The following is a 24,983-nucleotide window of genomic DNA, read 5'->3' as shown; positions in this document are numbered from 1 at the left end:
GGGTTAAAAGTTCCAGGACTGCTCTTTCTTCCTCCCCAGAGGCCAAGAGGGCTTGTAGGGCTTTATCAAACTATGGGTCCTGAGTGGCTGTGACCATTCTCTGCCTGTAAGACCAGACTTCTCACCTGTCTGTCCTATAGGCAGTGCTGGGGTCCCCGTGGAAAGCCTGCATATCCAGACTCAACTTTTCCCGATGAGTCCATGTGAACACATTGTCTAAATCTAATAGTCCTCCAAGAAATGGCAGCTGGTGACTTCCAGTGCTGGAAGAAGACCTGCCAGAAGTGAATGGCCCGGTGGGGCACAACACCAGAGACGGAGTCAGACGGACCCCGAAGGACAGGTGGAAAGCTGCACTGGGCTCCGCTGGAGAGGGCACCGGATCCTGCCCCCACCAGGTGGCCTGTGCACTGTTTATGTGCCTCGTTGCCAAATAAACCTAAGAGATTTTGGAGCATTCGGCAAAGCAACTGCCTGCAGTGGACACCGATCTAGGTCAGCTAGCTGTTTTACAGGCATGAGACAGACAGGACTGACTATTTGGACAGCTGTAAATCCTCTCTGAGTAAAAATCTTATTACCATAGATGAAAAAGCACTTTGGGAGAAAAAAATCCAACAGTGTCCTAAAATAATATGCTGAGGTTAGGCGGCTTAAGTGAGCTTTCAAAAGGACTTTTAGCAGCAGCATCAAAAGCACCGACGAAATCAACACCCATTCTGCTTGGATCTGCTCTCTTGGAAGAGGTTTCTGTATCTGGCTTCAAAAGTCAAGCCTGGAGCCTTGGAAAGAGACTTATGAATAATGATGGGGTGAAAGGGTTTCCTTACTATGGGATCAGCTCACATATTTCCCACGGAGTCTGGATTAGCTTTACAATGACGGTGGGTTTGATAATGACTTGTGGCCATGTTTGCATTCAGACCTGAAATCCAACCAAGGCCACTGGACAACTTTGTGTCACTGGCCGCTGGGTTTGGAGCTGAGGTCTGGCAGGGTGGGGAGTTTTGGCCACAAGCTGAGATGCTTCTCTCCACCAGGGTCACATGGCATTGGAGCCACAGAGCATGTGGGCTGGGAAAAGGCAAGGATGGGCACTGTGGCCAGAAATGCACCTTTTCCACGTGGTCCTCCCCCTTCCCCAGCCAGATCATCCCCACGGGATGGTCAAGCAAGACCTGACCGACGTGACCTGAAGTCATGCACAGACATTCATTGCTACCTAGATCAGGGAGGCTGTCATTTAATGCTCAGCTCCCCTCCTTAAAAAATAAAGACTTATTAGGTGCCTTGAAATACTCATAATATTCATCCATTACTCCCATTTTCCAGATGAGGAAACTGAGGTTTGGAAGGAGCTTGGGACTTTCTCAAAGTCATAGAGCCAAACTTGCACTCAGATCCATGGCTTCCCATGTAAACACATGGTGCCACTGCAGTGGGTAAGCAGCAAGTTCCCAGGATATAGACCTAAGTAGGTGAGTCTTGACACGTGATTTGAAACTTCGTGGCTGGGGCAGGACTTTGGCTACGAGAAAAGTGGGTTGCTGTTGAGCTCTATTTCAGTAATGCATGGGATGGTCAGGCTGCCCTCTTTTAAATATTTATCCATCTGCGAGCACTGCATAATTAGCAAGAAAGTGATACAGGATGTGCCCTTTTAAAGAGGTTATTAAACCTCGTGGTTATGATCATTTTCATCCTGCCGTTAGTTTCGAAAACCAGGCCTCCAGTGACATGTTCCGCCCGCCCAGAGAGGCATCCTGGTTCCCAGAGCCCTCTCCACTGGGACTCTTTGGTTTCTGACAGTCACCTTGTCCTATAGCACATGTGAGCTCCAGGGCCCGGAGGCTGAGACTGCTCTGGGTACTTTGCCTCTGCTTGCACTTTGCTGCCTTTCGCCCAGGGTTACAACCCCTCTTTTGTAGGGAAACCAGCCAAGTCAGACAGCCTCTGCCTGGGTCTCTCCTCTGGGGATCCTGGTGGCTCAAAAATTGGATGGTCCTCTTGGCTGGAGGGTGCAAGCATAAGGCCTTCTGATCTGGGAGCGCCTCCCTCCTGCCAAGGCCCTGAGCTTGGCATTATTTGCTGCAAAGAGCAACAAACAGGGGTGTGTGTCCACTCCCACTTTAGAAGCCCACAGAGACCTGGTGGGACTGCACTGTCCCTCCATGGCGCCTCAACAAAAGCCTCAGGAGGCAAGCAGCCTCCCTTCTGCTTCGGGAGGGACCGTGGAATCAAAAAGCGCCAGAGCTGTAAGGGGCTGTGGTCAAAGGGGCTGCCTGGTCCAGCCTCCAGACGCGCAACGCAGGGTTCCCACACATCGGTAGGTTACCTGGGGCCCCTGTTCCGTTCTGACGTCGAAGGGGTCTCCGACGGGACGTTTCTTGGCGTATTCCACGCTCCGCCTGACGAACTCGGCGTACACCTGCTCCTCCACGAACACCCTCGAGGCGGCCGTGCAGCACTGACCTTGGTTGAAGAACACTCCCTGATGGGCGCACTCCACCGCCAAGTCCACTGGAGGGAGGGGAGCGGCGGGGGCAAGAGGAAGCGATTAAGTCGTTAGGGCCGGACTGGTGACAGCTGCAACTCTAATTGCCGGCGCAAGAAAACAGGCCCCGGAATGGCTGCGTTTCAGAAATTAATTTTATTCTCGGCATTTCCCAACAGAGAGGATGGGAAAAGGGATTTTCTGATGCACTGGGAGTGGGGGGTTAAGTGAGTCCTGGGACTGCTGGACTTCTTTACTATGCTAATGAACTCGGAGAGTTGTAGTAATCCTCCCCTCCACCCCCCTCCGTTCACCTGCTCGTGGATCCCTCCCCTCCCCCTCTCAGGAGGACCCCAGTTCTATAGATTAACCTTTGGTAAGTCTGGATGTAGGCCAATTGGTGAGAGCTTAAAAAAAATTTTTTTTAATGTTTATTCATTTTTGAGAGCAAGAGAGAGAGCACAAGCAGGGGAGGGGAGGACAGAGAGAGAGACACAGAATCCGAAGCAGGCTCCAGGCTCTGAGCTGTCAGCACAGAGCGGTGGTGGGGCTGGAACCCAGGAATCCTGAGATCCTGACCTGAGCCAAAGTTGCTGCTTAACAGACTGAGCCACCGAGGCGCCCCCAATTGGTGACAGCCCACATTTTCCACCTTGTGCTTCCTTCACTTATCAAGTCCTATTAAGCAAGCTTCTTTTGCTTATGAAGCCTTACTAAGCAGCATGAACTCCATGTAGAACTTATATGGGTTAAAAAAGAAAGCAGGGATCCTGCCTCATGGGGGCTGAATCTGAACTGGAGAGCAGGCACCGAGTTAAAACTAGAAGGGTGCTTAGTAAGTAAAACCTTTGGGGATGTGCTTCATGAAAAAGAAGTGCTCAGTGGGTTTCCATTTAGGGCTCACAGGATGGCCTCTTGTGTGTGCTCCACTGTTAGCTGGTTTTTCCACATCCCCCACCCCTCCAATGCACACACTGCTGCTTAAGACATGCAGCTTTGCCATGAGCAGGTGATCCACAGACACCCAGCACTGCTCTGGGGCAGCTCTGAGGACTGCTGGCCTCCACTTTGAGAACCGAGCCATTGCTCTCCAGCAGGACAGTCTGTAGAAGTCTCTGGATCAGCAGACAGCACCGTAAGGTTCTGGCTTTCCCGGACCCTCTGTGCCAACTGCCCCTCCCGCATCCTGACAGGAGCCAGGGGTAATGGCTGCAAGTGGTGGGGAATGGGGGCATGTCACCATTGACACTATGTCTGGATGCCAGCGATGTCTGAATTTACTTTTGTGGACTGGTGCTGCCTGGATGAGAAGCAGGAAATGGCTACATAGGGTGTTTATGACCCTTGTAAAACCAAGCCTCAAACATGGAAGGGTTTTGTGTTTTAGCTGCAGTTTTTTGTTGTTGTTGTTGTTGTTTGTTTGTTTGTTTCACCGAGGGGGTAAGAAGATGAGCTGAGGTGCAGACGGGGCACCCAGATATGGTGGCACAAGAATGCAAAACAGGGGTCCTGGCTCTTCAGGATTGGAGTTGGGGAGCCCAAATGTGGCAATACCCAGAACTGTTTCATGTGGCTCCAGAAACCATCAGCAACACTAATGATGCTCCCACAAGGGCTACCAATCCAGGTGAAAAACGAGTCCTGTCTTCATGCCCAGCTTCCCTCTACTTCCTTGAAGCTTGTTTCCTCCCTCAGGCCACTCTCCCATTGAAAGCCAGCTTCAAGGAGAGGAAGTCATATTAGTCATTTACACCTTAGCAAGATATTGGGCTAGGGTCATTTTTCTCAGGGATATTTGTAGTTCCAACCTTATCTGAGCGTGGAATGGAAGGCTTTGTTTTCCATGAGAGGAATTTCTGGCACCAGTGGGCAGGTGGGAGAGGCTACTCTTTAGGGCGCTTCAGGGTACTTGGGAAGTGACACCTTTTGGCGGCTGACCCTATCGGCAGGTGAATGAATGCCCGATGTGGCCCTTTCTTCCTCCTTCTGGACACAGCAGCCAAGAATAGCATCTATTTTCATACTGTGCATCCATGAAGCTCTAGCAAGACACAAACTGCCCTCAAGCAGCTGGGCAGGGTTGCTTTCTCGAGGTGGAGGGAGAGAGACAGCACTCAGACCAGGGAGGTAATTCTAAGGGTCAGCTGCCACTGTCCTCTCATCTGTCAGGCCTGAGACAAAGGAGGAAGAAACATCTCAAGTCTTCGGAGAGCCTCGAAGCACTGTAGGAAATACTGACTGCGAGGGTAGAGTGATTAATGCCTGTGAGTGGGGAGCATCTGCCCTGCTCCTCCTTGTCTTGGCCCCCTCCCTGCACACAGGACTCTGGAGAAGAATCTGGACTTGCTCCCCATGGCCCCAGCTCTGCAGGGACAGGCGACGTAAACTTAATCTTCAAAGACAGAAACAGGCAGCCTCTCCGCCACCACATGGGACATATTTTCCTCCAATGCAGCTTTCTATCAGCAATAAAACTGGTGTTTTGATCTCCATCTGCCTACTTATGGCAGGACAACCCAAGGTGGAAAAACAGCCTGTGTGTGTGTGTGTGTGTGTGTGTGTGTGTGTGTGTGTGTCTGTCTGTCTCAATTGGTCCTGAATTTGGGCAAGGAAACAGGGAGAGGTTTATGGATCCCGTAAAGCCCCAGCAATGCCCACAAGGGGAGAGACTCACGGTCGGCATCAGCACACACGATACAGGGGTTTTTGCCCCCAAGCTCCAGTGTCACCCTCTTCAGATTGCTCCGGGAGGCGGCTTCTTTAACCAACTTTCCAACCTTCAGGATAAAAAACAGACCAGATGAAACCTCAGATGGGGCCAGGCATGGCCTGAACATTCCAGCCTAGGAGGCAGTGAGCACAGCATGCCCAGGGCTCCCCTGCCTCTCTGCCCAGGTGCCCCGGGCCATGATAGTGTGTTCCCACTCCCTGCATCTCATGCATCAGATCTTGACATCACTGGAATCCTTGGTCCAAACTGTTCCACTTACAGGGGTGGAGTGGGAGCCTTTGGAAGGCCCAGCGGTTCACCCACAGCCACACAGCTGGCGAGGGGCACAGCCAGCTACCCGCTTGTCCTGGTGCCTGTCCATCCTGGCAGCAGGCTGGTCCTGCTAGTCTGGCAAGGGGCCTGAGGGGACCAGCCCCCACCAGTAGGGGAGGTGGTTCCGTGTGGCTCTGTGGTATAATCTCAGGGAACCTCCAAATGTTGGGGTAATAGGGAAGCTGACCTTCAGGATGAGAAAGGGCCAATTCTCTGAAAACAGACTCAAGACTGAGGCTTCCCCAGGGGGGAGGGAGAGAATGGGCGCGCTGTGCAGTAACAGAGGGACCACCTACCAACCTCCTTCATGTCCCTGACGGGTCTCTCTTATCAAGCCACGTACTGCTAGAAGCCAGGCTGGGCCCGTCACACAGCTGGTGCCGCACACTCAGAGCTGGGAAGACTCTCAGAGACCAATGTGCACACAGAGGCTTGGAACCAGGCAGCTAAGCTAGCAAGAGGCAGGGCTGGGCTCTTCTAGGGCTGAGGCCGTTTCCCCAAAACTTGAGTGTGAGTGTGTTTTAAAAATTGTCCAGCTCACGGTTGCTGGACTGGAATGATGCTTGGAATAGTTCCAGAGTGACAGTGATTGTCCCCCGAGAGCAACCACAGCAAGACCAGTCTGCCACGGGCTGGCGATTCCTTGTGGGGTTGAGGGGTGCTCTCACAGGTGGACGGAACAGGGGCACTTAGGGTAGGAAAACGTGCTGAGTGCCCCCCGGCTGTTATGACGCCATGCAGGGCCCCAATTCGGTTCTGACTAGGCTTCTTTAGCAGGTTCACCCCAGCCGGCAGAGGAGGGTGGTTATGGTACTGCCCTCTCAGGCTCTGAGCTGGACGAATCTTAGGGGGAAGAAGGAGACACTCACTGCACGGACAGTGTTTATTCTGTTTATTCTGTGTTCAGTGTTCTCAAGGACAAAATATTAAAAAATAATTTGACACGCATATGTGTGTCAGTTAAAAAGGGGGGAAGTTTGGGGCGCCTGGGTGGCGCAGTCGGTTAAGCGTCCGACTTCAGCCAGGTCACGATCTCGCAGTCCGCGAGTTCGAGCCCCGCGTCGGGCTCTGGGCTGACGGCTCAGAGCCTGGAGCCTGCTTCCGATTCTGTGTCTCCCTCTCTCTCTGCCCCTCCCCCGTTCATGCTCTGTCTCTCTCTGTCCCAAAAATAAATTAAAAAAAAAAAAAAAAAGTTGAAAAAAAAAAAAAGGGGGGAAGTTCTCATCTCCCCTCACCCTGTGGCCCAGGACCTGCCCAGAGGTGGCCACAATTGAGAATTTCTTGGGTACCCTTATGAACGATTTCTATTTCTCCACACCCATGCTTTTACCAGTGGGATCGTCCTGAAGATACTTTCCCACGTTATTGTGGGAAATCACAGAAGGGGGACAGTTTTCCTTATTGTAGGGTCTGCAACATGGCGTACAGAATGGATACCGTATACCTGACAGTATACGGGGAATATTTCTGTAACTAGTTGCTTTGAAATGGCATTTCTGGAGCACAAGTTTGACGCTTTCAAATTTGTGGTCAGTGCTGCAACATTGCCCTGCATCCTGGTACTGGGGTGGGTGAGTGCCCATTTCCTGGTAACGTCAATGACACTGGATTCCAATTTTTACCAATCTGATGGACAAAAAAAGAATCTGAATTTCATTGGATTTTGCATGTCAGACAAAACCAGGAACTTAGGTCAAGCTTATTGGACATTCGGTGTTTCTCTTTTCTGAATTACCCATTGTCTTATCATTCAGTGTGCTTTCTGCACCGCCCCCCCCCCCCTTGATTTTTAGGGATATTATGGATTTTAAGCCTCGGAGAGCTGCATGAATTATAACTGGTTTTCTCCCAGCTTGCTATTTATCCTTTCCCTTCATTTGTGATGTTGTTTGTCCTCTGGATGTTTTACATTTTTATTTTATCTTATCTACCAATCTTTTCTTCTAAGGCTTCTGAGTTCTATTAGACATTTATTTAGTTTGGAAACTGGACCAGTGACTTTATTTATTTACTTATTATTACGTTATTATTTTTACTGATTGTTCTGTATTAAATAACACGGACATATTTAGAAGGATAATAAACCATAGTTCGGCTCCTCAAAGGAAAAGTTCCCAGGTCTCAGATCATGCAGTGACTTTTGCCCACAACCAGTGAGGAAGGTTACCTCTGTAGACCCCGTGAAGGCTAGCTTGCTGATCTGAGGGTGAGAAGACATGGCTGCTCCCACCGTGGGCCCAAATCCTGGCACGATGTTGACCACTCCTGGAGGGAATCCGACCTGGATGGAAATTGAGGTGGCATTCAGAGGAGGACAACGGACCAGCGTCTACCACAGACCATGCTTGGGCCAACAGGCCAACCGCTGTAGGATGTCCACGAGCCCAGCGGCACCCTCACTGGGAAGCCAGGGCCTGGGTCATACGTCCACCCCAGGGCCCAGCCCCATGCAGCCAGTGTGTGGGCTGGGCCAGGGTGAGGTGCACACCCTTCCTTCCAGGCAGCACTTAATAACCCAAAAGGGCCTCTGACCAAAACGGCGGTGAGCCTCCACAGCCGAGCACCATTCTGTGCGTGTGCACGTGCGTGTGCATGAGTGTGTCTGTGTGTAACTGTCTATGTGTGTGTTGGGAGAAGAGAGATACCTTGCTCACAAGCCCCAAGGCTCAGAGGCACCTGCAAAATATCCTCTATGACCTTCAGCTTTTCATTTTTTAAACCCACCTCATCAATGTTCCAAATGGCAACAGTGTAATGACTCCCTCAAAGCTCTCAGGCCACACCCCGAACTGGCAGGTCCTCAAGGTGGGGACTGCCATCTCTTCCACATTCATGCCTCCTGCTTTGCACATCTGAGGCCTCTTTATTAACCAAGAATACCGCAAGTGAATGAGGTCGGTGGGGGGTGGGGGGGAGGATGCTATTTAACAAATGTTTAATTAATTTAATATTTAATGCTCTTAAAACACATTATTTTAAAAGGGAAGAATTTAGGACATGGTGCTTGAGTCTTAGTTGTCCTAGGGGCTGTGTTTTACCAGTTCTGTCAGTCTCATGAATATTATGTAATCATGTCCAACATCACCAGTCAAAGGAAAGTGGGAAACTGGTCAGTTCCTGGCCGCTGCTGCAGCCTTACTTCTAAGCGGTAAATGTCACGCTTCCTGGTCGTATTCGCCCAGCTGAGAAGTGACATGAATGGATCTTTTCTCCCATCCCTCTTCCCTTCCTGTTTCTTTTTTAACCTCTTTGCAGCATACAAGCTGGGCACAGAAGGACTGAAGCATGTTGCCAGGTGTGTCTGGAAGGAGGTGTTTCTTTGGGAGGCTTATTTCCCGGAACGGTGGCTGTCCCGGGGGAGAGGACGGTCGTCGGAGAGCAAGAGCACTGGTGAGTGGGCCCGGCTCAGGCAGCCGCTTCCGTGGGAGCCCGCAAGACCGTCCCTCCGGGAGAAAACCAGACCATTTCATACGCCACAAATGCAAGGACCGAAGAACCCCCAAATATTTGGCTCCCTCTCAAGTGCCCCTCCTACAAATTCTCTAGACACAACATTTGCTCCTCAACCATAGGTTTGAACCCATAATAAGAGTTAAGTATTCTCATTAGGATAAGTGAGAGGAATGGAGTTTCTTCTAGCTCAGTGACCGCAAGCAGGAGAAAGAATGTACAGTTGCCAAGTGAGACACAGAAGCCCTTTCCTCCCACTCAGCTGTGAGCAGGCTGGCACTGTCACCCGCAGCCCAGCTCGATGGGGCAGCATTATCTGGTGCCGGTGGCCTGGTGCCTGGGAGTGGAAATGTTATCAACAACGCACACTATTGTCTTTCTCTTTTGGATGCCTTACCTCCTTGATCAGAGAGCCCAGATAAAGGGCCGTGAGGGGGGTCTGCTCCGCTGGCTTCACAACTACGGTGTTCCCACAGCAGAGAGCCGGGGCCAGCTTCCACACCAGCATCAGCAGAGGAAAGTTCCACTACAACAGAACACAGAGGAACTCGTGGGAGGGCCTAGATCCACCCTACTCCCCTGTCCTGGAGGCCCCGCGATACCTCCCTGAAGGTTTGCTTCACTTGGTCTAGATTTGGGGCATAAGAGGTAACACGGGACGGCAATGATCAGAACTTCATTCCTGGGGCACCTGGGTGGCTCAGTCGGTAAAGCGCCTGACTCTTGAGTTCGGCTCAGGTCAAGATCTCACAGTTCTTGAGATGAGCCCCACATTGGGCTCTGTGATGACAGTGCAGAACCTGCTTGGGATTCCCTTTCTCCTTCTTTCTCTGCCCCTCCCCAGTTCATACTCTCTCTCTCTCTCTCTCTCAAAGATAAATGAATAAACATTAAAATGAAAAAGAAACTCATTCCTGGCCAGTGCTTCCTAAACTGCATTCTGGGAGATGTTAATAGGTAGTCTTTGCAAAGAGGATTCTGCTGTATGTTTATATTTCTGCTATATGTATATATTTCTTCCCCAGCTCTGTCTGGAATTCCTACCATAGACAACAAACATAAGATCTCAGTTCCCAAGGGTCGATATGCTTGGCTAAATGATGGCAGGTATTGTTTTGGGTTCCCCCCTAATGATTGGGGTCCCCTCTTTACTGGATCTCCACTCCTTAGCATGCAAATACCATCCTCCTTCCCATCTGACAAGCAAAGCCACACCTTCCCTTGGCCTGTACTGCTTCCAGCAGCTCCCTTCCCTCTCCTCGAAGCTTCTTGGCAGAGCTGTGCCCACGTGCCCAGGTCCCCTCCTGTAAGCCCCGGCAGTGGGGCTTCCCGCTGCACCCAAATTTCCCAACAACACTGTTGGTGAGCAAATCTAACAGCTGTGTTTCTGTCTTGTTTAATTTCAAGGAAGGAGGTGACCCCATTGATCACAGGAATGATCAATGTCTGGGAATGTATTCCATTCCTGGGATGCCCTTGACCCTTGCTGCTCAGACTTCTCAGCGGGACCCCCTGATAGTCTTTGGGATTTGGCCCCAGGTCCTCTCCTGTCACTCTACAACCCCTCATTGGATGACCCCCCTCCCAACTTGATGGGTGGGAACACCTTTGTTCTGACCATCGCCTGTGGGTAGCTCCAGCCCTCCCCTCTCTCTTGAGCTCTAGACCCAAATATGCAAATGCCTGATGGGACCCACTGGCCCCTCTGCCTCACCTGCCCAGACTTACCTTCATCTTTCACTTCATTCCACCCAAACCTACTTCTCCCCCCGTCTTCTTCAAGTCAACCAGCAACACGATCCACCCAATTCCAGCCAGGACTCACCCCCAACCTCTGATCAGCCACTGAACTCCACCAACTCTACGTCCTTAGGAGCTTTCAAATCCATGCTTCTGCTAGGTCCTCAAATATTTCCTGTCTTATCATTTTCTTGGCGGGGATACGCCCCTCAGCCTTTTAAGTGACCTGCAAGTTTCTCAGGGACAAGGGCTGGACCCTTTTCCTTCAGGTCTTCAGTACCTGGTACCCTGGTGCCATGCCTGGCACACAGTGGACTCTCAACCGTTTACTGAGTGCACATATCTCCTTCGTCCCTGGGAGCACATTTCCAATCCTCTCCGTACACTGTCATTTGTCTGCCCAGCCTCCCGCCCTGGTGTTGCAGTGGCCCGGGGCTTCCTCCAACAGACGGGCAGCATTACCGCATTCCCTGGCTCCTGCCAGGCTCCTCACTGCAAGGTGAATAAAGTCCCAGGCCCTTGGCAGCCACAGCCCACTGGGTCTATACCACCTGATGTGTACACCTCCTCTTCCTCACTTTGTCCCCATCTAAGTGTGGCCTCACCAGCTGTCCTTGCCCTCCAAGTAGCCCAGACAACCCTACACTTTCACTCAGGCCATTCCTGCTGCTTAGAAAACCCACTTTCCTATTGAACCACTCTTTCTCATCCTTCAAGGCTGGCTTATGAAACTACTGCTCTAGGCTAAGCCTGCTATTCCTGAGCCCTCTGCTTGGAATCCATGGTGCCTTCTCTTGTGCTCCTGGGGTCGGCCCCCTGAGAACAGGAGCGGGATCTAATCTATCCTGATAACTCTCAAGCACTGAACTCAATGCCACAGAGCAAATGCTCAGTTAATGCTGATGTGATCAAATCAAAACACATCAGAAACAGGTTCCAAAGGCTACAGGGGAGTGGGGCAGGATCTACATGGATCTATCTAGAAAAGTCATCATACTTACCGGAGTGATGGCTCCACACACACCTATAGGTTCATGCCTGGTGAAACATACAACGTTGTCATCTGGAAGAGGTTACATGGAGGAGAACACACTGGGATTAATCTAGGTTAAGGATTTTACGTAGCAAAACAACAAGAAACCCAGAAGCCCACAATGGGATCAGCTCCAAGTCTTGTCTAGTCTACAAAGAAGTGATTTTGAACTCAATTTTAAAAGCAAACTTCCTGGGGCGGTGCCTGGGTGGGGTTCAGTCAGTTAAGCATCCAACTTTGGATCTCACAGTTCATGAGTTCAAGCCCCAAATCAGGCTCTGTGCTATAAGCACAGAGCCTGCTTTGGATCCACTGCTCCACCGCCCCTCCCCCACTCATGCTCTCTTTCTCTAAAATATAAGTAAACTTTTTTTTTTTTTTTAAGTAAAATTCCTTGGGGTGCCTGGGTGGCTCAGCCGGTTAAGCTCCGACTTTGGCTCAGGTCATGATCTCACGGTTCGTGAGTTTGAGCCCCGAGTCGGGCTCTGTGCTGACAGCTCAGAGCCTGGAGCCTGCTTCCAATTCTGTGTCTCCTTCCCACTAGCTCGCACGCGCACGTGCTCGCTCTCTCTCTCAAAAATAAATGAACATTAAAAAAAGAATTAAACAAGAAAAAATTCCTTAAGAGAAGAAATCAGCACAGCACCATTTCCTTTGGGGACAGGGAAGGCGCCTTGAAGGGGAAACCAGGGGTGCTATGAAGAGGCTACCTGGAGTGACGAGAAGACAGGGCCCCCAGAAGGCTCAGATGAGGCTAGGAGTCTTGCGCTGGCTCACCTGTGGGGATGGTCCGGCCCTGTATTTTGTCAGCCCACCCTGCAAAGTATCTGAGGGTTTTCACACAGCCCTCTAGGTCGATGAAAAAGGCATGAAGGAATGGCTTCCCTGTGTCCATCGTTTCCAGGGTCTGCAACATGAAGACAACATCTATTTTAGACATAGTTTCCCTTTTGGCTGTTGGGCTGTTAAAGACAGGGGACAGGGGAGGAGAGCACAGCCCTAGAACACTGTGTGTGCAATGTTCTGTGTGTCCCTTCAGAAAGCAAGACACACATTTCCCATAAGACCTATCTCAGACGGTCGAGGATTTCTTTCCCTTCAAAACACCTTGATCTGGGGGGCTGGCCAGAGCATGGGCAGGTGTCCCCGTGAAGGACAGTGGATAGAAGTCTGATCTGGAGCCTCACTGGGAAGGAGGACACGGTAGCATTTGGTCTTCTGTCTGGAGCACAGTTGTCTCGCTCTGTGACCTGGCCACACGTTGTGCATTTCCCGGGAAGTTCCTGGAAGGTTAGGCTTTGGGGAGGCTGGACAAAAGCTGGCTTCCTCTGACAAAAGGGGGGATGCAGTTCTTCTTTCTTGGCTAGGCTGACCCTTGTGGCTGTGGAAAGAGTGACAGAGCCCCGAAGGGTAGTGCCACCAGCCAAAGGCACAGTCCTCCCCAACTGGGCTGCCCAAGCCGGATGCGCTGTCGGTCGGAAGGGAGCAGGCTCGCCCTTGGCAGTGAGGGAGGTGATTACCCAGGGCGAGTGCGCAGCCACTCAATGGTCCGGATTCTTTTCTATTTCCAGCCGGGGTTTAAGAGAACCCCTTTGTCCCTTGGACAAGCGGCCCCAGTTGAGTCCAGCGCTGAGACCGCCTGTCATCCATTCATCCATCTCTGCAGGAAGTGGCCACCCTGACACATAGCCTGGGGCTGGATTCTCATTTTAGCGTCGATGCAGTGAGAGGGTGACTTACTAGGGAAGAGAGGCCCCCTCCACGTGCACCTGTGTGTGCCTCATCTCTGAGCTTGACACCTGTGTTCCCACATTGAGGTGCCGACACCATGGCTAACGGAGCCAGGTGATACCCAAGGTCACCTAGCGGGTCAGTGGCACTGAATTCAGGGCATCAAACTTCCAGCCGGCATAGTGACCACTCCTGAGGTGGCTGCCCCCAGACATTTGCATCTGGGAAGATTGGAGAATGGCCACACAGGGTGCTCGGGGCAGCTCTGTCAGAACTGGGGTTCCAAGCATTTCTAAACAGGAGCAACCGCTTCCCTCGCTGAACTGCGAGCCCCTGAATCCCTCTCTGCCTCAGTTTCCTCATCTGTAAAAGGAGAATAATCATAATAATAATAACAATAATACTAATAACTACTACTAATAGTAGTACTTGTCTCATGGGGCTAGTGGGGGGGCTAGAGCAGGGCCCGCCCACAGGAAGTGCCATGTTAACTGTTGCCGGTGACAGCTGTATGATCATGATCATCTTCCTTTCGGGAGGCTTCGTTTTGGGCAATCCTTACTTGGGGACACTGAAGAGAGAGGACTGTGAGTTGCTGAAGATGACAGGGCTGGTCTGGGTCTGGGGTGTGTCCCACCCCCAGCGGATGCTGTTCAGGGACCAAGTGAGGCCAACGTAAGATCCAGTGTGCCGTCCCTTACTCTCCTATCGATTCCATGTTGAAACTTTTATCTTCCCACAGGAAACCCAAGCATTGCAAATAACGCCCCAAAGTCCAGGATGGGCCTACTCCTGACGGCATCTGCATATCTGTCGATGGGATGAGGGAATCATTCTTGGCCTTTTTCTGGGATGGGACAAGGAGGAGAAAGGCAGAAGACTATGGCGTACCATCGTATGGAAGTCCTGCCTCCAGTCCTGGCTTACCTCCTCTGGCTGGATAACCTTGCACAGGTTACCTAACCTCTCTGGGCCTCAGTGTCTTCATCTCTGAAACGGGATAATGAATGCGCAGGCCAAATGCCCACCACAGGCCTGGTACATGGTGAGGATTCGGCAAGCATCGGCTAGCTGTCACTATTAACTTGGGCCACTTTGCTTCCCAGAGGGACGACATGAATTTGCCAGGTTGGTTTTATGGAATCTGTCCAAGCAAAACCAGGGTCATAATAGGTTTAGACAGGAAATTCTTTTGAAACGTTAAAAAAAGAAAAAGAAAAAGAAAAAGAATCGCAGATGAGTGTACGGGGTTGAACCTGAGATATCAAGTGTTAGCTACTGATTGGGACTTGTAAACAGTTATTGTGGCTGGACCAGGAGTGAACCGCAGCCGCTCCTGCGTTTACTTCCTCTAGCATTTTAAGAGAAAAATATGCCTTCAGACAAACGAATGCATCGTAACCTTCAGATACTAAAGAACGAGGCAAAGTGCGAAGGAACCTGTCCCTTCACCCGAGTCAGTATTCCAAGGCTGAAAATGAGGAGGCCCAGAAATGGGGCTTGGGTTGAAAAGAGAGTCAACAGGGAGGGCCTCTATTTGGGGCGCTTCCAGAGAGAGCACCCACAGAGCCAGAGTCTGGGCCCCAGGTGCCTCAGGAAGGGGGAGAAAGCTGGGGCTGCTGGATCGCCCACATCTGTTTCTAAACATTGAACACAGAAGTAAATACGTAGCTCTGTCAAAACCACTGAGCCGGCAAGAGAACATGATGGAAAGAAGCACTACGCTGCATGAAAATGCAAGAAAACCATATCAAGGTGGAGGGTGAGGGTATTTTCCTATGATGTGGTCCTGGTTTGAAAAACATATTTCCCACTAATTCTCTTGTTCCTTTCACGATGTGGCAAAGAGCCGGATCTTGTTTCTCGTGCACAGCCAGGTCCCGACAACACAGGCAACTCGCTCCGTCTGCTATCACGACCCAGTCCTGCCGGGCCCGTGGAGTAGGCTGCCGGCGAAGGTGGTTCTATGGCCACTGCTCCCTAAGACGATACTGACACTTGAGGACAGGGTGGGGAGGGGTGCCCAGGGCACATCCTCTCCCGCCTGCTATTAGTCCCCACGGACATTGCAGACTGATGAGCTCATGCTGGGTGAAAACAGAAATGTTTTTGAAAAAGCCAGTCTGGCAGCTTGAGAGTTGAGGCTGGCTTTCGTTGCAGGAAGAAACCAGAGGCTCCTCGGACAGAAATGCTGACCTTGAGAGGGAGCCACCCCTCACCCGGATTTGGGGCACACATACCGGGCAAGGGCCGACTGGGGAGGAAGGAAGGAAGGAAGGAAGGAAGGAAGGAAGGAAGAAAGGAAGGAAAGCTCAGGTCTCTGTGTAGACACACCCTCTGGGCATTGCACCTAAGAGCAGGACCTGAGATGCAGGGTTCTTGAGCCCTCCACCCCCAAAACACACATCCAGGGACAAAAACAATCTCAGTGTCCTGGATGACGCTGTTCTCCATGACGGTAGATATTCTATGGCTCGTTACAGACACCCGATCAAGAAAGGAAAGAACCATTTTTCCAAATCAGAGGCTGAAAAGGAGATTTTTCTCCCCTACCAACTGGGCCTCAAGGTTTGGAGCAAGTTTTAAACAGGAGTCAAAGCCATAGGAGGGCAGCATGTGGAGGGTGCAGAGGACTTCAAGGCAGGAGATGGCCCTGAAATTTCCTCTGCTCACTCATTGCAAGACTAAAGGAAGGTCTTTGGACCCCTGTGAATAATGCATTTACAACCTATAATTGCCTTCACAGTCCGGTCTGATCGGAGCAGCCCTACCTCATGGGGTGGGCGGAATTCATGTGCCCATTTTGCAGCAGCAGAACTAAGATTACTAGAAATTACTGGCCAGGAGGGTATAGAGCTGGGTGAGAAGCTCTATACCCTCATTATTTCCTCATTATTTATGAGGAATGCTGTTACCAATAATACCTGTCATCTAGTTAGTGATTACTGCATGCCAGGACCTCTGCTAAGGATTTTAAATGGAGCACTCTCACAACATTTAAATACAATTCTTACTGATATCTTCCACAAAGAAATATATGCTCAGAGAAGTAAAGCAACTTGTCCAAAGCCACGCAGCTAGCAAGTGGCAGAGGCGGGATCCGAATTGATTTTTAAGTCATAGGGGAACAGTTTTTTCTATGTTGAATGGCAGCATTTATCTTAATAAATATTCAAAAAATATATACACCAGCACATTAAATCTGTAATGTCATGGATATTGTCACTTAGGAGGAAGTTAAACTTAACTTTGAAAGAGATCTCATGTGAAAAAAAAATTAATGTCATAAACATACAGGTGCAGGGCCAGGTTATGGCCTAGCTCAACTGGCTGGCTGTGACTCTGAGTCTGGGAACCGCCAACGCAGCTGAACTGCATCCAGGCAACTTCTTGGTCCCGAATGTGAACTTCAGGGGGCAACAGTCTGACTTCAAAACCAAACAGGTGACGGCAGAGGGCGTGGACACGTGCCTACTGCCAGAGAGCCATACCTCAAAGGGCCTAACACATCCACTTCCACACAGAACCAGCGCCCTGGGTCTCCCCCACACTCCGTGGGGGACAGGCCCCCTCTGTGAGGCCAGCCAGTCGTCCCACACCTGCCCGCCGACGTGCGCCTACTCACAGCCAAGACGGTGCGGTCCCTCTCCACAAGGTCAGCCAACTGATTCAGCAGCCGGCCACGGCCCAGCGCATCCAGGCGGCGCCACGGGGAGCCCCTCTGGAAGGCGGCTTGTGCGGCCTCCACTGCCTTGTCCACGTCGGGCTGAAAACCAGAGTGAGTGTATCATCTTTTGCTGTGACTGCATTTTGGGAGAACTCAGCTGTCCCTTCTGGAGAACAGCAGAGACCTGCCTCCATCACACAAGCAGAGGAAGGGGGTTGGCGGCAATCGGAAAATGGCAACTACATTTCAAATCTCTGGACCTCTTCGGGGCTTCAGCGTGACTTTCTGCTTCTTTACATCTTAGGTCTTTTTCAAGATTCCTACAATGGCCAAGCATGAACCATCCTTCTGATTATAAAAGCGTTTTAAAATAGTTTCTAAAACTACCGACCTTAATTATTTTTCTTGGTGACCCAAGTAGGAAAAGATTTTTCCACTTGCTAGCTCAGTCTGGACACACACTCCCGCAGTTATTCAATTAGGTGGGGAAATGTCTGTCTTTTTATTTTAGCTTGGCATTGTATTCAAGCTGAGGACTCTGGTCCCACAGTGAGAATGGGGCAGGAGTGCTTCTTGGGAACTGACCACATCGGAAAAGTCCACAGACGGGGAGGATCTGGAACTTTTCTCTCCCTTCAGCCTCACCTACCCCCCTGGGGGCAGAAGTATTGCACCATTTTATAGACAAGGAACTGGATTTTCTGCGCACCCATAGAATTATAATCAAAACTTCTTCGTAAAAGGAAGGAGGTGAGAATTATTTAGAGTTGTTTAAGGTCACCCGTTCTTATTTCAGGAAAATGAGTTCAAGGGTCTGATTGCTGATGGGCAACGGCTCATCCCCCAGGCCCCTCAGAGCCTCATTTCCCTAGGAAGGTGATGCCGGATGCAATCAAGAGGGGGACACCACCAAGATTCTCTGTCTCCAAAGCATGCTTGGAGGCCACTGAAAACTTGGGCAAAGGAGATATTAAGACTTTGAATTCCTTGTTCTAGGCTCTGGGAGCCAGAGCCTCTCCAGGCACAGGGGACAGGACAGCCTCTGACTCCACGGGCTCAGAGCACTCACACAGACCAAGAGAAAAGCCAGAGCCTGAGGCAGGGATCTCATTCTCCTCCTTGATTCCTGTGTAATGATGCACCTGGGAATCACCCACTGGGAATCCTGTTCTGTGCCCCCACACCCCAGCCACCCCATGTACTGACATCATATAAAGACGAGCTCCCCGATGCTATTATCTTTGTAAATACAGCTTAGCCTGAAGCACTACACACAGAAGGGTCTGTATAGGTAGAACCACTGTGTTTCCTGCGTGGCACAGAACTATTACTGGTGGGATCAAATTCAAGCCTATTTTACACATGTCTTTCACCCTGTCCACATTCGACATTACCCATACGCTTATAAGAACATCAGATGATTACTCTAGTGGTGGAGGAGAGGTTTCAATTTCCCTTCCCTCCTTAGAAAAGCTTTACCTTCAACATTTCTTCTAATGGCACGTATATTTAAAAGATACTTTCCGGCTTTGAAACGTATCAAGGACACATCCAGAAGACATAGATATATATGCATAATTATATAGTTTTACGGTTATATAGTTGTTATAAATAGTTATAAAGACTATAGCTTTACATGATCATTTCAGGTTCTGGCAGAAGAGAAATCTGGCCACTGAGTCTTTTTCCCTTCAAGTCTTTTTTTTTTTTTTTTTTTTTTTTTTTTAAAGTGTCTCCTGCCAGAATGCTGCATTTGGGTGAAACACACCAGCCGGAAATGCTTTCTGGAAAGATTCTTTAATGCCTCCAGGTTCAAATAATTGATAAAAACCTTTCCTTTATCCCTGTGCTGAGGAAAGCTGAGGTCATCCTTATAGATGGGGAAACATCTATCAAAGGAGAGTGACTGTTTGCAGTGGATTGTCCCTAATTGATCCCATTCTGGGCCATGTGTCTGGGAAGCAGCTAACTTAGGTCGTACCCGGAGGACAGGCCCGTTCTGTCTTACAACTGAGCCAAACTGCCTCCTTATCCTTTAATTATCAGCAATTTAATTACTTGGGGGATGGGGGGGTAGGTGGAGCACTCACCTTATCTCCTTCTTCTACTTCACATATTTTTTCTAGGGTTGAAGGATTATATGTGGCAAACTTTTTTCCACTCTTGGATTCGTGCCATTCATTGTTGATGAATATCTAACCAGGAAAGGAAGTTGTAATGCATTAGGGTTAAATCAAAATCATATCATTCCAACATGCTGAGGACCTTAGGTAATGTCTTGTCCTTTCCCCACCCCCCGCCACCTACCCACCCGCCCACCCCTTTATAGATGAGACCTGGAGGGGAGGTGGAGTCCCACGCCCACCCCGGATCACCCTCAGAATTAGAATCCAAGTCTCCTAACTTCTAATGCATTCTCAGAGAATTACTTTTTGTCATAATGAAACTAAAGTCATTTAGAATTTTTCTAAAATGTTGTCTCTCTCTTTTTAAAAAGAATTAATATGGATTCATGGAAGAATGGCTAGCGGGTATAGGTTAAATCCAACACCCTCATAGAGTTTGGGCGAAGACTAAATAAGTTTGGACCTATAAGTGCCAAGGAATCACCTACCCCTGAAGGGTAGGTCGGCAGTGAGCACTCCCTTCTGCCTCCTTCTTGCGGAAACCCCCAGCCAGATTGCCAAGGAATTGGCTTTCTACAAGGATCTTACCATAATCCCTAATCTTTGTTAAACGTACATTGGCACTCCTCCCCCATTCTCTTTAAAATGTCTATGTTCATGTTGGGCTTGATAAAAGCCAGTGTTGGAATACAAAGATCAATATCTGGGTTAGGAAATGGTCTGGTTATACGAAAAGATGTAGCAAATAGTCATTTATATCTAGAACCAAGGAGTGCTCGCTTTGGCAGCACATATACTATATCTAGAACCAAGGAATTAACCCACAGAAATCATTTAGCTCGGGGCCTCAATTACCTAGAACACAACTGAGAAGAAGGATGTTAAAAATAAAAAGACATGATGAGCACACGAAAAGGAATTCACAAAGTTCCCATGCTGAAATGTATGTACTATTTACTCTTACTTTACTCTAGCTGCTAACTACCTTAAAAAAGCACCACATTAAAAGAGAGGGCTTTGGGAAAGGAATGAGGAACAGAGGTGACAGCTAACATACAAAACACGTTCTGACAGCGTGGAGGCCCCCGTAACCCAGAGAGGACAGACGATCTGCTGCTGTACCAGCTTGGGACAGCCTTGTCATCACAGCCCATCATGGCGTCACAAAGACCCCAGTCACAGACGTGGGTAAGACACCTTAGAAGCATTTCCATCAATAATTTCTAAGTACAAAGCTAGCTCATCAAAGTCCGTTTCTACATCTATATGCGTATCTTTTGCTTCCCTTTCATTAATTTTCAAAGAATTGTGTCACTCCAAGGGCTATTTTCAATTGCCGTGAATTTTATTCATTAGGAACACTTGACTCCCCAGTGATGATAGGCAGGCAGAGCGACATCTCATCCAGCTTGTGCGTGGCTTGATTACGGTCTCTGTCCTGGACTCTGCTGTAAAAATTCCAAAGCTCACTGAGAAGGAAGCGCGCTCTGCGAAGCTGCTGGGGGAAGACCGTTTTGGTAACTCTCTCTGAAAGCAGGGAAGTCTCATCCTGGCGGGGACAAAGCACAGAAGGCCAACTCTTGCCGGGGCAGGTGGGTAGAGGCACCTTGTCCCCCATGTGGAATCCAGGGCTGAGGGCATCCCTTGCCTGTAGGACGTGCCTGTCTGACTTCTGGAAGCTCAGCTTCTTCAACATGAGGCCAGGCCCCCAGGGAAGCACGTGGAATAGGCCAGGCTACAATTACAGGTTTATTCTTCCAGCTGAAACCAAATCCAAGCGTTCACTTTTGCCATCCAGCGAGCAATCACTCGGTAACAGCGAGAAATTAATAAGTGGGGAAGAGGGGTTCAGTTAGCGCAGGGACGAAAGCAGAGCCAGAGCGGGCGGTGGGGGGGGGGGGGTGCCATTTGTTGGAAGATGAAATTTCGTGGGTTAGCAAATAGAGACTGTTAGTGAAAACTGCTGATTCTGGGTCCTTCCTGGTATCAATTCCAAGGGGGAGGGAAATGAGAAGACGGTAGAAGAGAATATAAATAAGGAAGATGGAGACAGATTGCAACGATCAGATGTCTGTTATACTTCATCTCCAAGCATGTGCCTCCAAAAAAAAAAAAAAAATTACTTGGTAGGTCATGACATTGGTCTGTAGTCCCTCCTAACCAGCAACTTAAAAAACAACAACAACAACAACAACAACAACATTCAGACTCCTCAACTTTGACCATATTTTCCCATCACAATGTTGCCAATTTAGCAAGATTTTTTTTTCTTCCTGCTACACTAGTAAAGTAATCTTGGAAGTGGTTTCTAACTGTTGATTTTCTCTCCACGAAAACAAAACAAAAACACAAATAAAGAAGGGGTCAGTAAGTGTGGCTTACCAATTATGCTGCCTGTATTGTCTTGAGCCCCAAATAAGGAGAAAGTCTCCAGAAAAAAAAAAATGTTCTCTTCCACTTGTGAATTGGTATCAAATAAACCTCACAGAGGTATGAAATTGTTACACCAAGCTGTAGGCGAACTCGAAATTTCCTGAAGAAGAAAGGCGTGTTCTCCGAACTGAGCTGGAAAACCACAGCTGCTCTGAGGAGACCTGGGTCCCGGGTGGAGAAGACGGGGGTCGTGCAAGGGAGGTGTGCTGGCGCCATTTACAGTAACTTCCATTGGACTTCGGCTAAACTCAGAGGAGTATGTTTTCAGAAAAGGAGAGTTGAGGGCAGTTTATTTTTCACAAAAGAGATCATAAAAACGGGAGTTTTAGTGAACCAGAAACTCTTAAGGAGAATCTCTGTTACCGGAAGAAATTTTATAAGGGAAGAAAAGGGTCCCCCTGAAGTGAAAGAGCTTGGTATCCTCTGAATCTGGGAGGGGGTGCCCAAGGGGATCCTTCCCTCACACCAGGGTCACATAGCAGAGCCCAGTGTTAAAACGGGAGAACAAATGAGGAAGTTCCGACAAGGTCGTCCTTCTGGAAACTGGCCTTACCCTAGGAAATGGCACCCCCAAGGCTGGGGCTCAGACCCGCCGTTTCTTCCATTAGCAAGAAGTACCATGAGTCAGGTTTGAAAAATAACAGGCCTTTACTGGCTCACACACTGCACCCCTCCCCACCGCCTGCCCCGGGCCTCGATGGATTCTGCAATTCTGTGTCTCCTGCTTCTTTCCTAGGCCCCTTCTGCTGTCTCTCCAGCCAGAGGCTCCCTCAGCATTGCTCGCCAGGGTTGCTGTCCCTCAGCCACCACCACACAGGCTGCCTGGGCCCTGCAGGTGCTAGCAGTAGGCCTCTGCGGTGGTGGGTCTGCAAAGACAAAACAGGCAGAGGCCTTACCCTCCACAGGGAAGGAGAGTACAGTGGCCTGACATCAGGCCACAGCAGCCATCGTCACCTGGGAGCCCCTAAGTCTCCAGGTTCTTTGGAGCCTCCCCCTCCCCATCTCTTCTCAGCCTTAATCACATACCCTGCTCTGTTCCACTAAGAAAAAGGGGGTGCCCAGCAAGACAACAGACTGGTCGCTCTGTGAATCTTCTAAGATCCTTCTCTATATACACTTGTAAAGGGCCATAAAGAATCGCAGAGAAAGAAACATTCCATGTGGCTTCCTTGTTCTGATAGGACTCAAAAAGGCAGAAAGAAAAAGGACAATAACATAGGTGATTTCTGGGTTCTGCCTCCTTTAAAAAAAAGCCCAAAACTTACAAAACAAAAATAAAACCAAACGTCACCACCACCAACAGGCAAGCAAGCACCAGCAGTGTTAACGATCTACAAAGACGTAGGCACTATTCTTATGTTCCCAGAGCGTGTGGTGGAATTTTTCGCTCCAAAGCTGATACTACTTACGGAAACTACATTAAAAATAATCTCCAGCATTTATGGTGAAGTGTCTCCACTGATTACAGAGCCCTCTGAAAACAGTTAATTTAAATGTCATGTGATCTGAGGCAGAGCCGACATTAAGTGCCAAGAGACCCAAATGTGAAGGCCACACATAGTGGCCTACAACTTTCTCCGCTTGATTAAAACTATTTGAGAGGCATAATTGCTACTTTTGAAAGTAAAATTGGGGGGGAATTTTCTAAGTGCTGTGTCAGCTGGAGTTGGGGGCTAGGGATAAGATGCAAATTAAAAAATAAAAAGGAGGGAAAGCTGGGGAAAGAGATGCCAACGGAGGCTCTCGGCCTGCGACCCTGCAGCGCTCCCCGTGTCCACGGCCTCCAAACAGCCTCTCCGTGTCCTCCCACGGGACGCGCTCCCGGCAGCCCTCCGCGGCCGGCTCTCCAGGCCTCGCCATCTTCCTTTCTGCCCTAGGCAGGTGATCTCACCGCCCTGCAGACGCCCGGCCTCCCAGCCCGGCGCAAACCAGCAGAGACTCCACGGGGTGCGGCGGGGCCTTGCCACCAGCGCGGCTTCCCAGGCCCAGTTCAGAGACCTTCGGGAACACATTCTCCGTCTGTCAGCACCAGTGCTTCTGGGCTCCAAGGCAGTTTCACCAGGGCTCACCTTCCTACTTCCCCTCGCTCTGCTGGTAAGCCAGGTAGGCTAGGCTCGGAAGGTACGACGTCTCTCCAGTTGGCTCCCGATGACATGGTTTTGGAGTCTCCAAGTGGCGGGTCCCCAGTGCAGCGCGAGCTCCGTGACCAACTCTCGGTGTTCTCAGGCACCCTCTGACCCTCCCAAAGCCTGGCCCGTTCGTCCCCGGAAACCTTGTCGCAGGGTCTGCGGGAGACCGGCGGGCCCGAGGGGCCGCGGCCCGCACCTCCACTCGCCTTCAAAGCGGGCCCTGCAAGGGCACGTCGGGGCCGCGCCGGTGGCAGCCTGGAGCCGCTCGGGCGCTGCGCAGCCTCCCTCGCCAGGCTCGGTGGCTTAAAGCGCTGAGCCCCGCCGCCCGAGGGCCTGTCTGGGACGGCACATCGCGGAGTCGCCTTCGGGATGCGCGGTGGACGCGCTCCCGCCGGGGATGTCCTGCGCCGGACGCCGCTTGGAGAGGGCCCGACCCAAGCGGAGAGGCTCCGGTCGCGGGAACGCCGGGCGAACTCGACTGAAGGCGCGCCGCCCGCAGCGCCCGGCACCCTCGGAGCGGAGCGGCGGGGCTCCGGGCCTGCTGGCTCCGCATCCCCGCCACCCGGGCCGGACTGCCCAGATCAGAGCCAGGCGACCGTCGGGTGGGATGGGCGCCCACCTTACCTTGGTAAACTTGACCTCCAGGCTGCGGACGGGGCGCGGCAGGGCAGGCGGCTTCCTGTCCGGCTGCCCGTTCTCCACGGTCCCGTTGGTGGTGGCCATGGCTCTTCTGCGCTCCCTGGCCCGAGGCGCCCGAGTCTGCGGCGCTGGCTCCGGCCTGGATGGTGCGCAGCTTGCTCGCGGGGTGACAGCTCCGCGCCGCTTTATGGAGCGACCCACGCCTCCCGCCCAAGGGGGCCGTCTAATTGGCTGCAGGACCGGAGGAAGGGAGGGCGGGCAGGAGGGGAGGGGGCCGGCCCGCCTCACCCCACCCCGCCCGCCGCCCCTGCGGGAGCCCGGCCACCCCCCGCCCGGCCACCGCGCCGCGCGCGCTCCCCCGCCCCAGAGGCTGCCCTTGGAGGAGCTCCCCCGAAGAGCCACCGGGCCCCGGAAGTGCCAGAGCTCCCGCAGCCGGCCAGGGTAGGGAGCGGGGGCGCCAGGGCCACAGCGCCCGGCCCTTTCCCCGAGTCGGGAGAG

General features: G+C 51.0%; 1 protein-coding gene across 2 annotated transcripts in view; it reads right to left on the bottom strand.

The window, feature by feature from the left end:
- The window catches only part of ALDH1A3 (aldehyde dehydrogenase 1 family member A3), a 39,151-nt gene extending 14,417 nt beyond the window's left edge, over window positions 1–24,734 (bottom strand). Inside the window, exons 1-9 of one of the 2 annotated variants that reach the window (XM_060617825.3) lie at window positions 24,471–24,734; window positions 19,249–19,353; window positions 17,117–17,257; window positions 12,538–12,667; window positions 11,729–11,790; window positions 9,385–9,513; window positions 7,705–7,818; window positions 5,169–5,271; window positions 2,336–2,520 (exon numbers count right to left, since the gene is read on the bottom strand). In XM_060617825.3, coding sequence (XP_060473808.1) covers window positions 2,336–2,520; window positions 5,169–5,271; window positions 7,705–7,818; window positions 9,385–9,513; window positions 11,729–11,790; window positions 12,538–12,667; window positions 17,117–17,257; window positions 19,249–19,353; window positions 24,471–24,569 — 1,068 coding nt within the window. In that variant the 5' untranslated portion in view covers window positions 24,570–24,734. Of the gene's footprint in view, window positions 1–2,335; window positions 2,521–5,168; window positions 5,272–7,704; window positions 7,819–9,384; window positions 9,514–11,728; window positions 11,791–12,537; window positions 12,668–17,116; window positions 17,258–19,248; window positions 19,354–20,341; window positions 20,444–24,470 lie in introns of those variants that run through there. The other variant, XM_060617826.3, reaches the window with a different exon arrangement.
- Window positions 24,735–24,983: the final 249 nt, after the last annotated feature.

The sequence above is a fragment of the Panthera onca genome, chromosome B3 (assembly GCF_046562875.1).
Source record: "Panthera onca isolate mPanOnc1 chromosome B3, mPanOnc1 haplotype 2, whole genome shotgun sequence".
NCBI classification, from domain to species: Eukaryota; Metazoa; Chordata; class Mammalia; order Carnivora; family Felidae; genus Panthera; species Panthera onca.
The sequence above is the reverse complement of the archived record's forward strand: the minus strand, read 5'-3'. Positions and strand labels throughout refer to the sequence as shown.